The 19,375-nt window shown below is 36.0% G+C and overlaps 1 protein-coding gene across 2 annotated transcripts in view; it reads left to right on the forward strand.

The window, feature by feature from the left end:
- LOC149776355 (pituitary tumor-transforming gene 1 protein-interacting protein-like) overlaps positions 1 to 19,375 on the forward strand; it is a 44,912-nt gene that overhangs the window by 12,244 nt on the left and 13,293 nt on the right. For both annotated transcript variants that reach the window (XM_089942885.1, XM_089942886.1), the window contains exons 4-6: positions 5,653 to 5,758; positions 11,147 to 11,212; positions 15,110 to 15,156. In XM_089942885.1, coding sequence (XP_089799011.1) covers positions 5,653 to 5,758; positions 11,147 to 11,212; positions 15,110 to 15,156 — 219 coding nt within the window. The remainder of the gene's footprint in view (positions 1 to 5,652; positions 5,759 to 11,146; positions 11,213 to 15,109; positions 15,157 to 19,375) is intronic.

The raw sequence follows: 19,375 nt of genomic DNA on the forward strand, positions 1-19,375 counted from the left end.
TATAAAAAATATAATTATACGTAAGACAATCTCCATTTTATTTTATTATTTTACATACTCCTCAACAGACTCACATGTATTGCTCTGTATAATTGAGTAATGTGCCATCTTTGAGATATAAATTTCTTACGGGCAGTGGGGGAATCGGGGATGTTAGGCTCTTGTAGCTCTTTTGAGAATCTGCCATTTTCAAGAGTTCAGTGTCATATTGATGTTTATAATTTCATAATGAAAATTTACATTGATATTTTCTTTTCATATTGTAATCAAACAAGTTGAATTGAAAATAGAAACAAACCATGGCAGTGTGAACAGTCATGCTTTCTATTTATTTAAAATGGTGACAACTTATATTTTTTGTAGCAGAGTGGGATAGGGTGGCTCATAACAATTACATGTTTCCTCAGGTATATGTATATACTGTATAAATGAAATAGACCTGCAAGACTAGTATGACTACTAATTGTAAATAGGAAATTAAAGTTTAGATGGTTGATGTCAAATTCGGATAGGTTGCTCATTATTATAAATGGTATTCCCATTATACAGGAAGTATTATTTACTCATAATTGTCAACTATACTGTTAAAAATATAAGTTTACCATATTTATAAAAAACAAACAAAAAAAACCCACTTTACATGTTAATATCAGTATTACATTACCTTTCAGTGAAATGTACAAGAAGTATATACATGTATTTACACATTATTCTAGATTTGCTAAGTTATAACTTGATTCATTGTAAAAACTCATTAGTCTTTAAATTGTAATAAACAATATACTTTGTTTCTTCACTTACATATTTTTCACTGCTGCATTAAAATTTAAGTCTTTATGGCAGCAAAACCCTGTGCTGATTGTCACACAGTAATTGCACAACCTCTGTGACAGCCTGTTTTCTCTTGATCCTTTTCATCATAGAAAATGTCCTTTCATTGTCTAATAGGTAGTGCAACATAAATTTGTTAATAGTACAAAAGAGACCCAAAACTTCCTGAAACCAAAATATGGGTATTGCCAAGGACAGATTCTTAAAAAGTCAAGACGTTGATGATGTTTTTAAATGATCATGACAGAATTGGTAATATAATACATATTCCTTTAAATAATAACAATACATCATCTGTTTACTAAAACTATTGCTGCTATGGTAAAAAAAAGCAAACAATCAACTAATAGCACCCAAGGAATAGACACCATCCTTCCCTATACTTTTGCATTTTTTATTTGAGGAGTTAAAAATTGAATGTATTGAGATGTTAAAAATATAAATATAATTACATATATCATAATCATTATATACCAAATAAACATGGTCATATATATTTAGAAAAAGAAACATTTATACAAAAATCAGTGATGGCTATGTCTGTCTTAATGTCTGCTTTTCTGTTTCTTATCAAAAACTATACAAGTATTTCTCTTTATACAACATGGCACAAGAACTCTTTAACATCAGTTTGCTTTTTTAAATAATGAACAGTTTCAGTTTTGACTCTTGAGATGTTCCCTATGCAAAGATTATTCTGAATTTGGTATAAATATTTCTTAGGATATGACCTGTCAGAGTTGTGTCTGAGATGGCTTCATTTGTAATGGTGTGACTTCCATAACAGCTGCATTGTAAACTGTAATTGATTTGTTATCTGCCATCATTTATGACTGTTGTCACTAACATTTAATAGGCAACAGTGTTCAACGAATTTTTTTTTAGACACACCCCAGGACTGGTTACTAAAAAAATGACCAGCCCTGACTTTCCATTAGCCCAGACTCCAATTTCCTTATGCCCAAAAGTTGCCCCTTTTGTAGTATTATTTGTCACATGACATTGTGATTGCTACACTTCAAATATGAAAAGATGAAAACAAAATCATATTAAATTGACTTGTTTATTTATTTGGCTGTCAAAAATATTTAACTTAATGCAGTTTTCCACCAGGTCCTGAGGCCAGCCATTGTCTAATTGTTCCTTACAATGTCTGTCCTACTCAGTAGATCAACATTATTTATGTTCATTAGCATCTGAAGCATGCCTTCATTTATACAGTTTCTGTTTATACTTTTGTTGTTCATAGATGCTAATTAGTATATGTTTAACCAGTGTTTTGATAAACTAATGTAAGCATGAGCAAGGGACAGCTGAATTATTTTTCATTAAACTTTAACTAGAAACCTCTTGAACAATGCAATAGCACCTAAAGAAGAGCATAAAAAAATGCTTAAGTGATTTTGCCAAATATTTTAGTCAGGCTTTCCTTTTTATCTTAACTCAGCCAAAGGATGGTCAGTTTCAGTCTGAAATTAGAGGGGCCCTGGGCATCAGGCTGTCAGGATTGTTTAGCGCTGGGTAAAAAAACAATACTTTAATCAAATGACTCTTCCAAAAATGCTGGAGCATATCAGGTCAAATTTGATGGGTAGAGTCCTAACATTAAGACCTTTTGCTTTTGTACAAAATATGATGATGCACCATCTGGTAAGTAGAGCTGAAGTCACACAAAGTGGAAACACAGTTAAGTTACATCTCAAGTACAATCAGTTTTTGGCCAAATAGTTGGAAATTGTCCTGACTTGGATGTATTCCAACTCAAGGCTCATCCTATGAGACCATCTTTGCCAGACAAGGTTCTGATATGTTAATGCTATCTACACCTTGGTGGATTGAACAGATATTTTAGTGCTTTATCCTAGCAACATCTATTGGATTTCATGAGTTTCTTCACTTATTATGTAAAGCCAACTAACCAATAGCGTGTAACAACAGTGTATTGTGCTTTGGCTGAAAATGGTGGAGCCAATTGACTTCAAAAGGATACTTTGTAAGTATAGTATCAAAACTATGAATGTGTACCAGAGAGAAACCATTATAGGTTTATTTGAGTTGAAGATATTTATTTCAGCACAGACCGGCATTGGAAAATTGTTTATTATTTAGTCCATTCAAGTTGTGTGCTCCCCTTCTCTCGATCAAGTAGGAACAACAGTGTTTGAATTTGTACAACTTGATTTTGATTGGATGTGGTAGCTTCCTGCCCCATCCAATGAAATTCACAGACCCAAAGCACAGAAATATCTGCTGATATGCCAAGGTGTAGATAGGGTTAACATATCAAATCCTTGGCTTGCGAAGATGCCTGTGAGGCAGAAGTATTGAGATTTGAACTGCATCAAGAAACTGTATGATGATGTACCACTTGTGAAAATGTTGGACTTTGTGAGGGAATGCAGTTTAAATAATAATTTAGACCATATTTTTTACGATTTTACATTATGTTACCTTTATCTTTTATGTTGATTTTTGTATATTTTGTTCTGTTTCATGTTTGCATTATTTTTTGGTAGGTTTATGTTTGTGTGTGTGTTTTGGATTTTTAACGTAGCTTTAACAAATTTTCAGTCATATTGCTATGATGTCTATGGTGTGGCGGTTTATAGTGATATCTAGCACTGTGGCATCAAGCTGCAGACATATAGCAAGCATGATGTCCCACCCGGCCACATTATCCAGACACCAGGCCACTCAGTCCTAACACTAACCTCTTCATGCTGAGCACCTATCGAGGCAGCTGCTAGTACACCTCTCCCTCGATAACTTGCGCACAATGGGGTCGACAAACATAGACCACACTATAAGTGAGGCGTGAATTACCAAGGGACCTCAAAAAATGGAGAGAAAAAATCACTTTGACATCGAGAAAACCATGGGGGGGGGGAGCGGCGTTAGGGAACTGTGCTGTTTATTGACTGAATCCTCATTTTACAATCATGTCGATAATAATTTTTAATAACATGCTTTTTCTAATGAAGTTTGTTCGTTATTCTGTTTAAATAACGTTTTTTTTCCAAATGTCTAACATATGATAGATCATTCCAACTGGTTTCAACAACCATCACATGTACGCGAAACAATCTGTATTACATCACTGCTTTTTGTTTTCTTGATGAGTATGGTTCCCGTAGAGGTGTTTAATATTATCCTGCCAAATCAGGAGTCTGCTTAGTAGGTAACTAGACTGACTGTTATTATACCATCAAACAAGATTCCTTGTCAAATGTCAAAAACATGTGACATTTATTTCATGAGACAATCGTCTGTGTCAAAACTCAATTTGTGTATTTTTCAATTAGTACACTATTGATGACATGATTTCATTGGAAGTAATAATTAAACTTCGTATCATCCTTGAGGATATCTCTAAGTGCCAGTTCAAGAATTCTTTGAAACTTACTTGCCCACAATGATCCGTATCTGTGAAATCAAGCTCTTTATTTTACAATGTATTTATTTTGCTTGGCTGCCTTGCTATCTTTGATCACAGTTATGAAAGAGTCAGTTAATTTAAGGTAGTTTATGTGACATACACAATAACATTATAAGTGTTCAACTGATCAAATGATGTGAGTTCACCCAACATATGACCGGGGCCGCTAGATTTTAAGTTGTAGGATTTTCATGCCTTTTAACTTCTGTTTTATTCCACCTCCTTTATTTGATTCAAAAGACATAATTAACATGGTAATACAAAGGAGGCCAGCTTTTAATTCAGTACAGCAATACAACAAATACTTCCGGAAGTCAGTTATCAAAACATGGTCAGCACTTAATTAGGTTCTCAGAGAAACTCTCATGGACATAGCTATTACGGTAGATTGATGCATTTTACGTTTAATTACAAGAGAATGCATTGCATTTAAGACGATTATACTTACAAGGAATTAATAGATAGAACTAGAGCACAAATTTCAGTTTATAAAAAAATTATTTAATTTGTATTTATTTATTAAAGTGCTGCCTCCACTTGGTGTAATTGACATTTTCATTGATGAGATTTCCTTAAATATCATTAATTGCAGTGTACTAGGAATGTCATATGGAAAGAAAATGTAAAAAATTGTATGACCTATTTTTAAATTTGATATTTCAAAGTGTTGATTATAATTTCCACTTCCTATCTACTGTTTTTGATGGTAAAACAAACAATACATCAAAGTTTCCGTTACCAATTTTAATCGTGATTTTCTTCAAGTTCAAAGAATAGGGATAAACTTTTAGGGTATTTTCTGGTATAAAAAATGGGATACACACCTGACCCCACGTTATAAGCAGGTTTGTGAGTTATCAGGGCGCAAGTTATCGAGGGAGTGGTGTACCATTTTTATAAGTCTTTGGTGTAACTCAGCTGGGGTTCAAACCCGCGACCTCCCACATCCGAGGCAGATGCTCTAACTACTAGGCCACTGGAGTGTGGTTCATTTTTGTAAAATGTTTATACAGTTTTTCATTTTCACACTCAAACTTTACTTTTAGTTGGGAACCATATGGCAACTATTGTACTAAAAACTATTTACAGTTCAACCCAATTCATTTACCTTATTACCACATTTGTGATTAGCATGTTCAGACCAAAATGCCATATGAGCAGTGTTAACTCCACTTGAGCCTCTTTTTTCTTAGGGGATGTGACCTCAATTTATTTTCTTCATTTTATTTTTTTAAACTTATTTTCTACTGATGGCACAAAAGTAGGGTTTCTTAATTCAACCTCTAGTCTTTTGCAGGTAGACTTAAATGAAACAGTGTAGACTTAAATTAAACAGTCTAAATTGTCTCCTTTTTTTAAAATAATCAGTCTTTGGTGCATTACAGTTAATTATGAGGCCCTGATAATCGCAGTCGGTGTAATTGGAGGTGTTATCATCCTTGGAATCACGATTTGCTGTTGTTGCTGCTGCCGTGGAAAAGGCAAAGAGAAGTAAGTATAACTCACATATGATGAGCAGCTGATTTGATTGGTGAAGTAATTTAGTTGCTTGGGGATCTAATTGGGACTGAATCTCATGTGCAAATGTGGTTTAAAATCTTCTCTATTGAGATGAAGAGTAAAAGTCCTTCAAATAAAGAAGTGAATATCTAACTTAAAGGTATATCAAACTCTTACAAAATTTTATAACCAAATAATATATCAATATTTTTCACAAGTTTATATCTTTTGTCATGGAGGGATGTTGTTGTGTTATAAATTGCAGTATCAAATGTATTTGTTAAAAGAATCAAATTCAGTATGATCTTTACGGTATGGCCAATATAATGATACATTGACCTTAGAGATGGCAAGTAAACCACCGATAAAAGTATAATTTGTGAATCATATATGGTTTTATTTCATGCACATTTTCAATATGCATGTCTGTACATGTTTTAATTACATTTACCTATTTCTGAATGGAGAGTTTCTCTTCAAATATGTTCCTCAATCACTTTAACAGTTTGGATATAAGCCTGCTACCTCTTGAATCCAGTCCTACAAAAGAGACAAAAACTTGTCTTTTCGGTCAGTCATATAGACAAAAGGCAATAACTCTTGCCCATTACTTCTCCTTGTCACCCTGGTGTTGCTAGTTTTTAAGCTTTACTTCAATAAAACGCCATCGTACAAGACACCTCTCTTGAATCCAAAGTCAAACCAGACATATTGGATTTAGGATTTATTTGGATTATTATTCATTCATAAGCCAGTAGTAAATATTATGTTTTGAATTTGCAAATATTGTTTGAAATTTTTACACTTTCTCAGAGGGGCCCCGAGTGGTCTAAAGTGCTCTCCATTACAGATCACTGCCATCTCACCTCTGTCTGCGGCAGTTCGAGTGTCAGATTCTGCCAATGAGGGTATGTGAGAAAGCTTGCCAGTAGCTTCTTGTGGGTCAGTGGTTCTTTCTGGGGTTTTCCCGGGTTCTTCCTCCACCATTAATACTGGCCGCCATGTATAGCCTATCTTGTGCTGAAAAAAGGCGTTAAACCCTGCAACAACAACAACAACACTTTCTCAGACTTTACAATTTTTAGACTACTTGGTACAAGAGGCAGTCATTGATGCATGATGCTATTCATGGTTTCTCTCACAATGCCTATTGTTCACTCACCCAGTTAGTAATAGGTATTGTTTTAGTGACCTATTAACATGATGAATTGTTAATTTATATATTTTGTCATTGTTTTGTTTTACCTTATCATTTCAAGGAAACCTGTCAATGAAGTGTAATAAATGCAGCAAGTTCAAGACTTTACAAGTCATGCATTAGTTGTGCCTTGCATGTACAAAATGTGCTTTGACAGTATGATGCAGTGTGTGTGTGCTATATGGCATGAGATTGTACAGACCAAGATAATGAAAGAGGGTGACATAAGATTTAAAATTCCTACTATTAATTTGTATACATTGGAGGAGTAAACCCCCATTATTGGGCAGGCCAGGTGGCATAAGAACCTCCCACATGTCTGAGCATCTGCCTTCGGGCCTGTAAGTCCAGGCGCATGCAGTTATTAATGGATCTACTGTTTACTGCCATATAGCAGTCTGAAGCCATTTGTGAGTGTCCAGTCAGTTGAGCTGGGCATCCAGCCAGTCAGGCCAGCAAGTCCAACCATCTCACCAGGCCTGCAGTTTCATCTTTTGAGAATTACGGAGATATTACTGATAGATTTTCCATTCTGACATGCCTATGGCCACGTGCAGTTACAAATACAGGGATCTTGTTGATAGAGCTGTGGTCTCGCCAGACTGTAGTTATGGAGATCTTGATGATAGATTTGTCAGCCCTAACTTGGCTACAGCCAGAATTAAAATTACAGGGATCTTATTGATAGAGCTGTCTGTCTCACCAGACTGTACAGTTATGGAGATCCTGATGACAGATTTGTCAGTCCTAACTTGGCTACAGCCAGAATTAAAATTACAGGGATCTTGGTGATAGAGCTGTCTGTCTCGCCAGACTGTACAGTTATGGAGATCTTGATGACAGATTTGTCAGTCCTAACATGGCTACAGCCAGAATTAAAATTACATGGATCTTATTGATAGAGCTGTCTGTCTCGCCAGACTGTACAGTTATGGAGATCTTGATGATAGATTTGTCAGTCCTAACATGGCTACAGCCAGAACTAAAATTACAGGGATCTTGGTGATAGATCAATCCATCTTGTCAGGTCTTTTGCTACATATCTGTACAGTTATTGATATCTTAGTGATAGATTTTCGGTCCTAACATGCCTACGGTTACATACCATTAGTCACGTGGATCTTAGTGATATATCTGTCCATCTTGCCAGGTCATATCTCTACAATTATGGACCTTTTAATGATAGATTTGTCTCTCCTAACATGCCTGTGGCTACATACAGTAACAATTACAGACATCTTAGCATCCATCTCACCTGGCATAACATAACGCAATCACATTATGACAGGGATTTTGGTGATAGATCTGTCCATCCAGCTATGCCCACGGTATGGCCGGTATTTGCATGAACTGGAAGAGCTTCTACATGGACAGTAACCATGCCAGCCATACTCTCTGAACCAGCCATCCATACTGGTACAGAAAAAAATCGTGTGATGGGATTGTTTTCTCCTTCATTCACTGCTTACCCAATGGGCATTGGCCATAAATAATATAGAGATGATGGCATCACATCATTGTTGCTGCAGGGAATGGTTTATCTTGAAATGAAAGCAGTCCAATAACAGTCTGGTACAAGACACATTTGACCACTTATCATACTGATCTCCTATTGTTTGATATATGAAGAAAAAAACATTTTAGCAGTGTTGACATGTTTACCCTTACCTTTTTAAAAGTGGATTAAAAATAAAATATCCCACCACATTGAAGAGGGATCGATGTTAGATTTGGCCTCGATGATTTTCAGATGGTGGTGGTGGGGACTCATCCAACCAACATGCCTAGGAGTCATTAACTAAGCAGCTCACCATTAGATGGCATCTGTATTGTCTGCCCTTGCTAATCTTAACTTGATACTTCATAATGCATGTTGGTACTCCACAAAAAAGAAAAGAAATTTTAAAAAATCATTCTCTGTCTTTAAGGAAGACTCTGTTTGGCTTGTCATTGCTGTTTGGGAGTAGATTTGATGAAGTTTGGAAGCAGGCAACTCAGGGACTGACCCTTCAACTAGCTGCTCCAACCAGAACCTCATTTTAGGAACCAGCAGTTCTTGTTACATTGTATGGAAGATAGGCAAGCCAAGCAAAGGGACCTTTTACGTTCCAAGTGTGATTCTTCACATTTCAGTCTTATGCCATCAGACAACAGCTGAGTCAATCTAGGAGGCATCATTACAGAGGATTTAAGAAACCAAGTTTCTCCACCCCCGAAGCCACCTGTCTCCCAGTGGTGGCCTAATACCTCTACCACCTGCAGATAGTCTACTGTGGGGCATCATGCTCCAGTGATTCCATTCTCAAAACAAATGTGTGAACCAAGTCATTTAGGCGAGGCTTTGAATTTTGTCTATCGCACCCCCTCCTCTTTATTCCTCTATCCTTATAATGAATGTGCCATCAGAGCAAGAGAAGGATGAAATTCTTCAGCAGGAGATACAGCACTCCAAGTTCTATTCATGGCTGTTCCATACCAAAAGGAAAATGGAAAGTTGAGATCGATTTTAGATTCCAGCCACCTCAATGAAGTCATTTTCATGCCAATGTTCGTGAAAGAGACAAGTATTCATCAGTCTCTATCTCAAAGATGCCTGCTTTCATGTCCCTGTTCACCAGACTTGGCAAACATTTCTTTGATTTGTTTACTGCAACAAGTTTACCAATTTCGAGTTCTCTATTAAGTCTAAATATCAACTCCCTGCATGTTAACAATTATATATTGCCCAACCTGTGTGTGCCGGTTTAGTTATTTCTTCATCAGTGCTGCCATCTTCAGATCAACATGCTAATCAGACACATTCCTGACACACTTAGTGTCCTGGCCGACATTTTCCTCAAAAAGGGTTAGGTTATCCATATGGAATGGGCCCTTCATCTATTGGATTGGGGCATCCAATGATCAACCATTTGCAACAAGTCATGGCTTGCACAAAGTTTTTTTTCTTCTTATCCCTATGAAGGCGAGAAAGCAGGTCATCACTGAATTCTCAATAGATCACTCAGTCGGCAAACTAAATTTGTGCTTTGTGAAGAAGGCATTGTGTAGACAAAAGAATATCAGGTGCATTGATATTTAAATATTTCTTATTTTACTTACGCTTGTACACCAATCACACTGACAATATAACTCAGAAGTATCAACATGGCCAATTTGTAAGCGAGGAAGTTTTTACTGTTTGGTAGAGAATTGCAGCTTGTATGCTGGATGGTGAGAAAAGTAGTTGTGTTATTGCAGCAGAAATGAAAGTTGCCTTTCCAGCCAGTGTGATATGTATAGTTCACAGTCTCCATTTATTTGCATGCAAAAATTGAAGGAAAAGGTTTGTCTTGAAGAGTAGATATGAGTTACATCCATTTTCATTAGGGTCAGGGGTCATTCAGTATTTAAAAGGCAGGTGAAGTTTCAGTTCATGGGTCATAAAGAATACCTACATACAGCTTCTTTAAATTTCCTACACATCACAGGCTTTTCACATAAGTAGACTCTCTTTTGACAAGTTGAGTAACTGGTATATCCATATATTACTTATAAAGCTGGAGCAGCTGTTTCTAAATGAAATTTGTACAGTTCTGCCAACCAGAGAATATTTTGTCATGGTGCACAAATCATAGTAAGATTGATGATTACGTTAAGTCAGTGATGATTTAATTTATAGCATGGATTAAAAGTGAGCTGGAGATAGTAACATTGTCTGGAACCAATTTCAAAGAGAACAACATATGCACTTATTGTATGTATTTATTTAATAGTGGACATACAACAGTTTTGATATAATAATGATATTCAGTGATATTTATTCAAAACCAATTATTAAAGATGAACCTGTGTACAAAAGGTCAGTTGTGCCTTTCCTGTGAGTGTCTGTTGAAAGGTTTGTCATTATTTATGAGGTGATCTGTATCTAATTGGTTGAACATAACGTCACTCCAGAGACTAAATTTCAATCAAATTTTGTTCCACTGTGGTAAAAAAAAAGTTTATGCCATGATATGTATAAGACATGTTTTATAATTAAAAAGATCAGTGCATTGCATCAGATGATCTTGCATCTGATAAGTAGAGTTTGTTTCATGTCTAAATCTAGAAAGTATTTGTATAGCCCACACTTACAGAGGCTGGGGTATATACAGTAATCCTCGTGTCTCCAAGTCTAAACTTGTGTTTCATGTCTTCCTCAGGATAAAGAAATGGGAAGCTAAATGGGAGAGAGATAGGGCAGAAAGGAAAGCAAAGAGTGATGAGAGGTAAGTTAAAAGTTGATGCACAGAGTTCTGCTCAGGATTTTACAAAGGCTTGTAGCATGAAGTCATATTCAGTCTATAAATTCCATTGGTAACCATTTTTTAAAAAAAACGTTAGGATTACTTTGTGCTACCTCTGAATGCAGCCCTAAGGCTTCCTGAAAGCTGAAAAAATATATTTTTGTCTCTATATCTCATAAAGGGAAGCAGCTCTTATAGGTTACTTCCCATTACTACCCAGAACTTGGCTACAGTTATATCTGTCTATAACCAGTTTTCAGCAGGAATGCTCTAATACAGACCTCCAAGAATCCAATTTATTATATGTTTAACTGCATTCATCCACTTTTTATTTCAAAGGTATCATAAGTTAGAACGTTTTACATGGTACATGCCATTTTGTCTGATTATGGTGAATATATTCGGATTTTGCATTTATTGTACCATTCGTTTGTGTTACATGTGATCTCAGTTAGTAACAAAGAATTTTCACAAGTGAAAATATTTAAAGCTGCACTGTCAATAATTCCTCCTCTGGGTGGTTTTGTTAACACAGGTTGACATTTATTTCAACAATTTATGCATACTTGCTGCATGTGCTTTCTTTCTTTTTCTCTTTATTACAGAGATGACAATAGAGTGTATGAAGTGTAAGTGGTTCAGAGTTGTGTAAGATACACATGAGACATGTTGTATATGAACAAAGTACTCATGAACACACACATACATTATGTGTACTCTTTTGTTGGAAAATACTTTAATATTTTTAAGAAATGACTCAAGGACAAAAAAAACAACAAGTACTTTCCATTTCTTCATGGCAAGAAATTCTTAGCTTATGCCCCATATCAGACCCACTGGTTAATTTCATTTGGGATGTCAACAATGCACCTGCCACCTCCCATGAATATGCTGAAAACAGCACACACTTTACTAGAGAAAATAGTAGAAACCAAAGGTGATTTGAATCAGGCAAATCAAGACCATGAATGCACCTAAGCAGGCTTAATCAATTTATTTCTGCCTCCAAATTTAAGATGGCTAACAGCAGAGACCATCTTTCTATTTGTGTGACACAGTTACACAATTTGCCTTCATTTGTTGGTTGCATATGGCTTCCCTTCATTAGTCTTGATTCCAGAAATAATGCTGAAAATGAGAGGCACAAACTGTAATATATTATTGATTGCTCCTTTCAGTGGGACAAATCCTGGATCAACAATCTGCTTGCTTTAGCAACAGATGTTCCCAGGAAAATCATAGTGACCCTCCTCAGGTCAAGCAATTAAAATCACCACTACTCCATGCTACCTCCGAATCCATTCCTCCCTGAAAGATGAGGAAACCATCCTACTCTCTATATCTTGTAGACAAGGGGAGCATTTATTGAAAGTTAATTCCCCTTGCTACCTGCTTGGTGGCTGCCCATGTACCAGTATGTAACCAGATTTTACTTTAGCAAAACCTGTATTAGGTGCTTGCATTGTAGGGAATGGTGGGAGGGATGTTTTGTAATGTGATCAATTAAATATTGTTGGAGAAACATAATTGACTAAAACCTTTGCCATTTTCATGCATTATGAAACCACATTAACATTAGTAGAAAAGGTAAAGAAGGAGAAAATGCTCAGTATATTACTTTTAGCTGTGTCACCCTGTTGGAGCTTGATTGCTCCAATAAAGTGATGAACTTAAAACTTAGCACATTCAGAGACAATTTGTTACGACATGTGAGAGTGATCCCTTTGTGGTTCCATATTTGATTATTGTCTTATTGCTGAAGGAAAACTAGATTTAACTCCACAAATGTTTGATGGAGAATATTATGTTATGATGCTGACCATCTATCCATTCATCTATCTGTGACGAGTTGTTCACCATCTACAGTTGGGTAAGGAAGAACACTATTGATTTTGGGCACAAAAGCTCAGAGGATAAGATCGCTGTAAGAAAAAGAATTTTTCTGCACAATAACACTAGTTCTCTGCCTTAAAAAGTGGAAAATGGTTCCAGTCTGACATCCAGTATGACCACCAGTCTTGTTATTGCTACTTCTCCTGAAAAGATGATTGTATTGCTATGGGAGTTTCATAAAAGAGATTTGATATGTGTTTTGATAATACATAACTGTTTTTTGTTGAATCTTTTTCTTACCAGTCCTTGTTGTGAATTGTACTTTTTATGTTCCATTTTACTGAAGTTGAAGGATTTGAGCACCTTGCTCAGCAATGCAGTGCTTCTGACAGTTCCCTCTTCTTAGTAATGATGTCAGAGTAAGTATCATCTACCCGTTTTTGGTTGTATATCATTTGTCAATTTTTTTTTGTCTTTTTGCACATTAAGATGTCACAAGGTTTGAGTTAGTGTGGGCACAAGAAGGCCTCTTGGGACACTCACCCCACGTGTATATCATGAATGAAATGTACACACATAGACAAATATCCAGTGGATTGCCAGTGAATAGATGAAGTGTAATAGCTGACAGAAAGTTATTGCACTTTCCTTGGGAAGAAGGAAGGTTCCTCTTCAATTACTTCACCCCTATTCGATCCCCTCATTTCTCATGAGGATTATGAACTACAGTATTAGGAAGTCTACACTTCCAGAAAGGTATGAATCAGCAATGATTTCCATGGTTCAGACATTATGCAAAGGCTTTGGATCCCTGATGCTAATCCCAGTGTCATCATTGTCTGTTAGGGATAGATCCCTGGCCCCTCCCAAGGGAGAAAAATGCTGGTGCCTTCGAGCGATTCATGTCAGCTTAGCAGGGGTGAGCAGCACTCTTTCAGAAATGATAAAGTGCTGGTGACTAATAAGAGGCAGTCAACCTTTCTAAAGACAGGGAAGAGCAGCACTGTCAATTCTATAGGTACGATGAGAACTTGGTTTGACCCATGAGAGTTTTGTTGCCAGATTTTCACTGGGTACTGATTACCAGGCAATGCTCTTTGAGTAGCCAGAAAGGGGGTTTTAATCATTGGTCTAGGGACAGTGATCGGGTTGATAACCCACCTTTCCTCAAGAATACCGTTCAATCCCTAGGGGTCATGTGATTGTGGAGGAGGAACTATGGGCAATCACTGTATTTCCCCCAACCACCTACCCCCAGCCTATGCCTAAAGCCTGAGGGGGCTGGCAACATTCAGATTTTCTCTTGTTAGGAAAAATAAGTCACCTGAAATAACTAAAGATGGCCTCCATTAAAAATGGGAAAAACTTGAGTAGGACTAAACAAAAGACTCTAAATGGAATTATACCAAATTTAGGAGAATGCATTCTGGCATGAATATCTTCCAAAAAAGTTCAAATGATGCCATTCTGCCTTCAGATAGGACTGCTCCTTAAACATAAAAAAGTTGAATTTGAATAAATTTGACAGAAAGCATCCAGGAATAGATGGTTTTCTTATTTTACAAATAATGTGACTACCAAGGAGAGTGATACCAAGCTCACTTGGGTTTCCTATTTGCAAACATGTTTCAAATATCTTTTAGTTATTTCAGGTGACTTATTTTTCCTGTTTTTATATAATAATTCCAGTAGGGGTGGGGGAAAAATGACTAAGAAATCAACCAGTTACTTTTATTTAGCAGCTATGACAATAACACTGCAGCTACTGTTATTCTTAAACAATGGTTGTCAAGGAGTGTTGGCATAATAGTAGTTAGTTACTGTCACTTGTATTCCACATTTATTTCATATTTCTGTCTTTCACTAGCAGTAATTTCTGAAGAAAAGAATTACATGCTAAGAACAAAGCCTGTATATTACCATCTTTCTCAAGGTTGTTCTGTTGTGACTGTTACTTCAGGCAACTTTTTTTTATAGAATTCAAGCTAATGCAGTGGCGTTTTATACATATTGCATTACTGCATTTGATTAATTTCTGTGTTTCAGGAGGGCAGAGAGGCAACAGAAGACAGATGAAATCAGAAGAAAGTATGGTGAGTACAGATGTGACCAGTTCCTGATCTGTTTTTTATTAATTGATTAAAAATGGATAAAATGATCAGTAAAACCTGTAAAAATTAAGACAACTAAACTAGTCATTGTTTTGATGATAAAGTTTTAAGTTTTTTTAAACACATTAGGATTCACCTGATGAATTACCTTCTTACCATGTTTATCTGTCACATCCGCCAGCAGATCAGAGTTTGCCATATATACTCGCATACAAGTCAGATCCCACTGCTAGCAAAAAAGATACCCAGAACTGCCACCAAATACTATGCCAGCAGATCGAGGCCCATGTTGTTTCTTCTGCTGATAAAACCTTAGAAACTGCAATGGTCCTGATCTGTTGGTGCATTATATAATGTTAGACCAAAGTCCATGTTTGTTCTACTAAGTAGTCCTAAGAGAGTGCATAGTTCCTGATCAGCTGGTGTATTATATACTGGCAGATATGGGTTTGCATTGTTTGCAGTATGATACATCTTATATGTATTGATGTATGGTATGCAGTATGTGTTCATGTAAATAGCATGCAACCTGATCTGTTGGCACAGTATGTGAAGGCAGATCTGAGTCATGCACAAGTAACTATGGTATTTTATTTCTTTGAATAACATACCTTGTTAAAATGAGGCCTGAATCTTTTCATGGTAGACATAGAACATTTCTACTCAGGATGTGTAAAGATACTGATTGTTTTGCCTCAAATATTCCGAAGGTAATACAGACAAGTTCTAGCACATTTATATGCACAAGTAACTACATTTATACCATAAAAGCAAGCCCGGTACAATTAGTTCAATTTAACATATAATTACATGCATATTTATGCTGTCAGGTACAGTTATGCCATATAGATACATATATTTATGCTGTCAGTTACAGTTATGCCATATAGATACATGTAGTTGTGCTGTCAGGTACAGTTATGCCATGTAGATACATATAGTTATGCTGTCCGGTACAGTTATGCCACATTTATACAAATAAAGCAAGCTGAAAAGAGAGCTAAAAAGAAGGATAAGCAAAAGCGTACTTTGGAGCTACGCCATCGTCTCCCGTAGACGGACGGATGCCAAGAAATCAAGAGACAGTTATGCCACAGTTATACATGTAGTTATACTGTCAGGTACAGTTGTGTCATATAGTTACATATAGTTTTGATGCCTGGTGTAGTCATGCCATACAGTTATATAAATATTCTTAATGCTATAATGTACAGTTTTGCAATATAATCAAGCAAATTATTTATTTACAAGATTTAAAATAGTTGAAAACTTTGGATTTGATATGCATATGAAAAAAGTTAAGACTGTTTTTGAATGATGTGTTATGTTGCTTCCAGGCATGTTACATTTTGGTATTTCGCTATTCTTTACTTTGAAAAATATTCATTGGGACCAACTTGCTCAAATTTCCATTCCCTGTTAACATCAGCTTGTCTGAAGCAATAAATTTGAAAGAAAAACAAAATGTAAATGTTAAGAAAGTGATATTAAACAAATGACCAGTTTTAGCTCTAGTGGTCTTGTCATTAGTCAGTACATTTGTTAGCACAAGTTTGTTCTCATTAATTTCCTAAACTATTTTTAAGATTGCCATGAGACTTTATACACACAAATATCCCATAGTCTGATAGGTCTGAAATGAAAATGTCCCACTTCAACATCTAATATGGCTATGATAAGTACTGGAAAGAGTATGATTCAGCCTTCTGTGTCATAATTATGAGTTATAGCTCCAGTTTGCATGTCTTTCCAACATTTGTTTCCCAAGCTTTTCTTGCCAAGGAGTGTATGATTTCAATCTAATATGGCATGCAGCTTTATATTAAGGATAGCTTGAAAGAATTTGATTTCCAGCAGCCCATGACATCATTTACAGGAGTTATGCCCCTTGATGGCCCAACCAAGTTTGGTTTCTGCAACATAACTTTACCAGTGTTTTTGGGATTTCAGCTATATTTTGGTGTGGATTTATGTTGATCAGACCTTGAAAGAGTTTGATTTCCAGCATTCTGCTTCATTTACAAAGACTTTTTTTCCCAGATTGCTGATCTTCCTGACTTAAGTGTCCAAGGCATTACTTTTTTAAGGATTTTTGAGGTTCAGTTAAATCTGGTATTTTGTTTTATAATGCTAAAATGTTGAATCATGAGCTTCATTTCCAGCATTCTGTGACTTGATGGTTATGGCTTCATATTTTCCATCCTTCTGATTTTATTTTCTGCTGCATAATGTTCAGAAAGATAGTTTGGATTTCAGCCATATTTAGCATGAACCATGGCATTAATAACATCTTGAATTAGTTTAAGTTATAGTATTTACTGATATAATTTACAGGCTTTGAGTCGCCCTCATTGTCCACCTGATTTGATTTCTCCAGCAGTTGTTTTACAAAGGTTTGTTAAATTTCAGATAGTCTTATAAATCAGCCCCCAAACCTGTATTCTTTGGTATTGATGAGTAGTTTCAGCTCTGATCTCACATATTTATAAAAAAAACTGATATTTATTGCAGACACATTTATCAGCAACACATGAGCGCACATGTCAACCATTTTTGGACATCAGTATTTATTATTTCTCTTCATTTACAGTTGGTTGGTTGAAGGGGGCATTTCAGTGATATGTACAGCATATTTTCATTTCAAATCTGACGTTTGATGACTGGTAAAACCATGTGGAATAACACAGCCCTACCTCTATTTCAAATTACTGGGTTCCATATTGATGAACCGATCAGACACACCTTTGCTCATTCAAAATGATTATTTTGGATATGTGAATGGATTTATTTGGGTTTTGTGGGATTTTATACCATTTTTCAGCACATGATAGGCTATACATTACGACCAGTATATTTGATGGATGAAGACCCTGGGAAGAACCATCATCCCACAGGAAGTGAATGGCAGGCTTTTTCACATATCTAAATTGGTCGAGCCGAGACTCAAACCCATGCAGACAGGTGAGATGTGAGTGATCTGATAAGGCGAGCACCTTAGATCACTTGGCCACCCAAGGTTCAGATGTGATTGGAGGGAGTATCATTGGAGTCATGTGACTGTTACATGGTGACTGTCTAGTCATGTGACTTGTATCATGATTCAGCAATGCATCAAATTACAAAATGGTCTGATGCTGTCAGTTAATTTGTCGATTTTGTAATGTTCACATGGCTCGTCCATGGATGCTCAGAAACATGCTGTAGAGGTGAGATCAAACCACTCATCAATACCAGTACAGTTTAGGGAGTCAGTTTATTGGACTAGATTTTAATCAAATTTGGCATGCAAGAATTATATTGATATGATGTTCAGGGCTGTACAAATTGGGTAGACCAACTTATCTAGTCCATTTTTCTGAGGAATTTTGAGATTTTTAAGCGAGTGGAAGAGACGTAAACTGATCAATAAAAAATGTAGGAAAAATCATTTTGATGTCAGTGATGGGGGCTAATAGCAGCAGCCATTTTAACCTCTTGACATACCCTTTAAAAGATATTTTGCTTACTACATTCCCAAATCATATGTGATATAAAATTAAAGTAAAATATTATGATAGATTAGACCCAGCTTAAGCAAAAGTTCTTCTTGTCTGTCACTTATTTGCCGCATTCATTTTCCATTAGTTTTCTGATGGTTCCCATCATTGAATAGGAATACTCAAGGTTCAGAGGCTGTCTACCATTTTAGGGTTGGGTTGGGTGGGCTTTCAGTAAGGATAACAAATTTTATTTTGCTTTTGATAATTTTACGAGGAAAAATAATATTTTATTCTCATAGAAGCAGCTAAAACAGCAACATGACCAGATTAGTCATTCCAAAGAATAATTGCTTGTAAATATGACAACACATCATACATAAAAGGCACCAACATTACATTGCAGTACATAATTCAGTACTGTTAGTTACACTGTCTTTTGACAGGGTTTACAGGATTTAACCACACCTCTAATTTTTGTATTTCCTGAGGCATCATCTGAAGGAAATCAGAAAATTAGGATGATGCTACACCCTGTCAAAAGATGGTGTAATGAATTTATGACTTATTAGTTAACCATTTTCTTTATATTTATACCATTGCCATTGACTATTCTTTCAATCTGTAAATATGTTGTGATTTTCATACACCATGCACAAACTTCAATATACCCATTGAAAACAGCTAATACCACATCATATACATTGACTGTCAAGCAATCAAAT

Source organism: Sinohyriopsis cumingii, chromosome 18, assembly GCF_028554795.1.
Source record: "Sinohyriopsis cumingii isolate HCF-2022 chromosome 18, ASM2855479v2, whole genome shotgun sequence".
NCBI lineage: Eukaryota > Metazoa > Mollusca > Bivalvia > Unionida > Unionidae > Sinohyriopsis > Sinohyriopsis cumingii.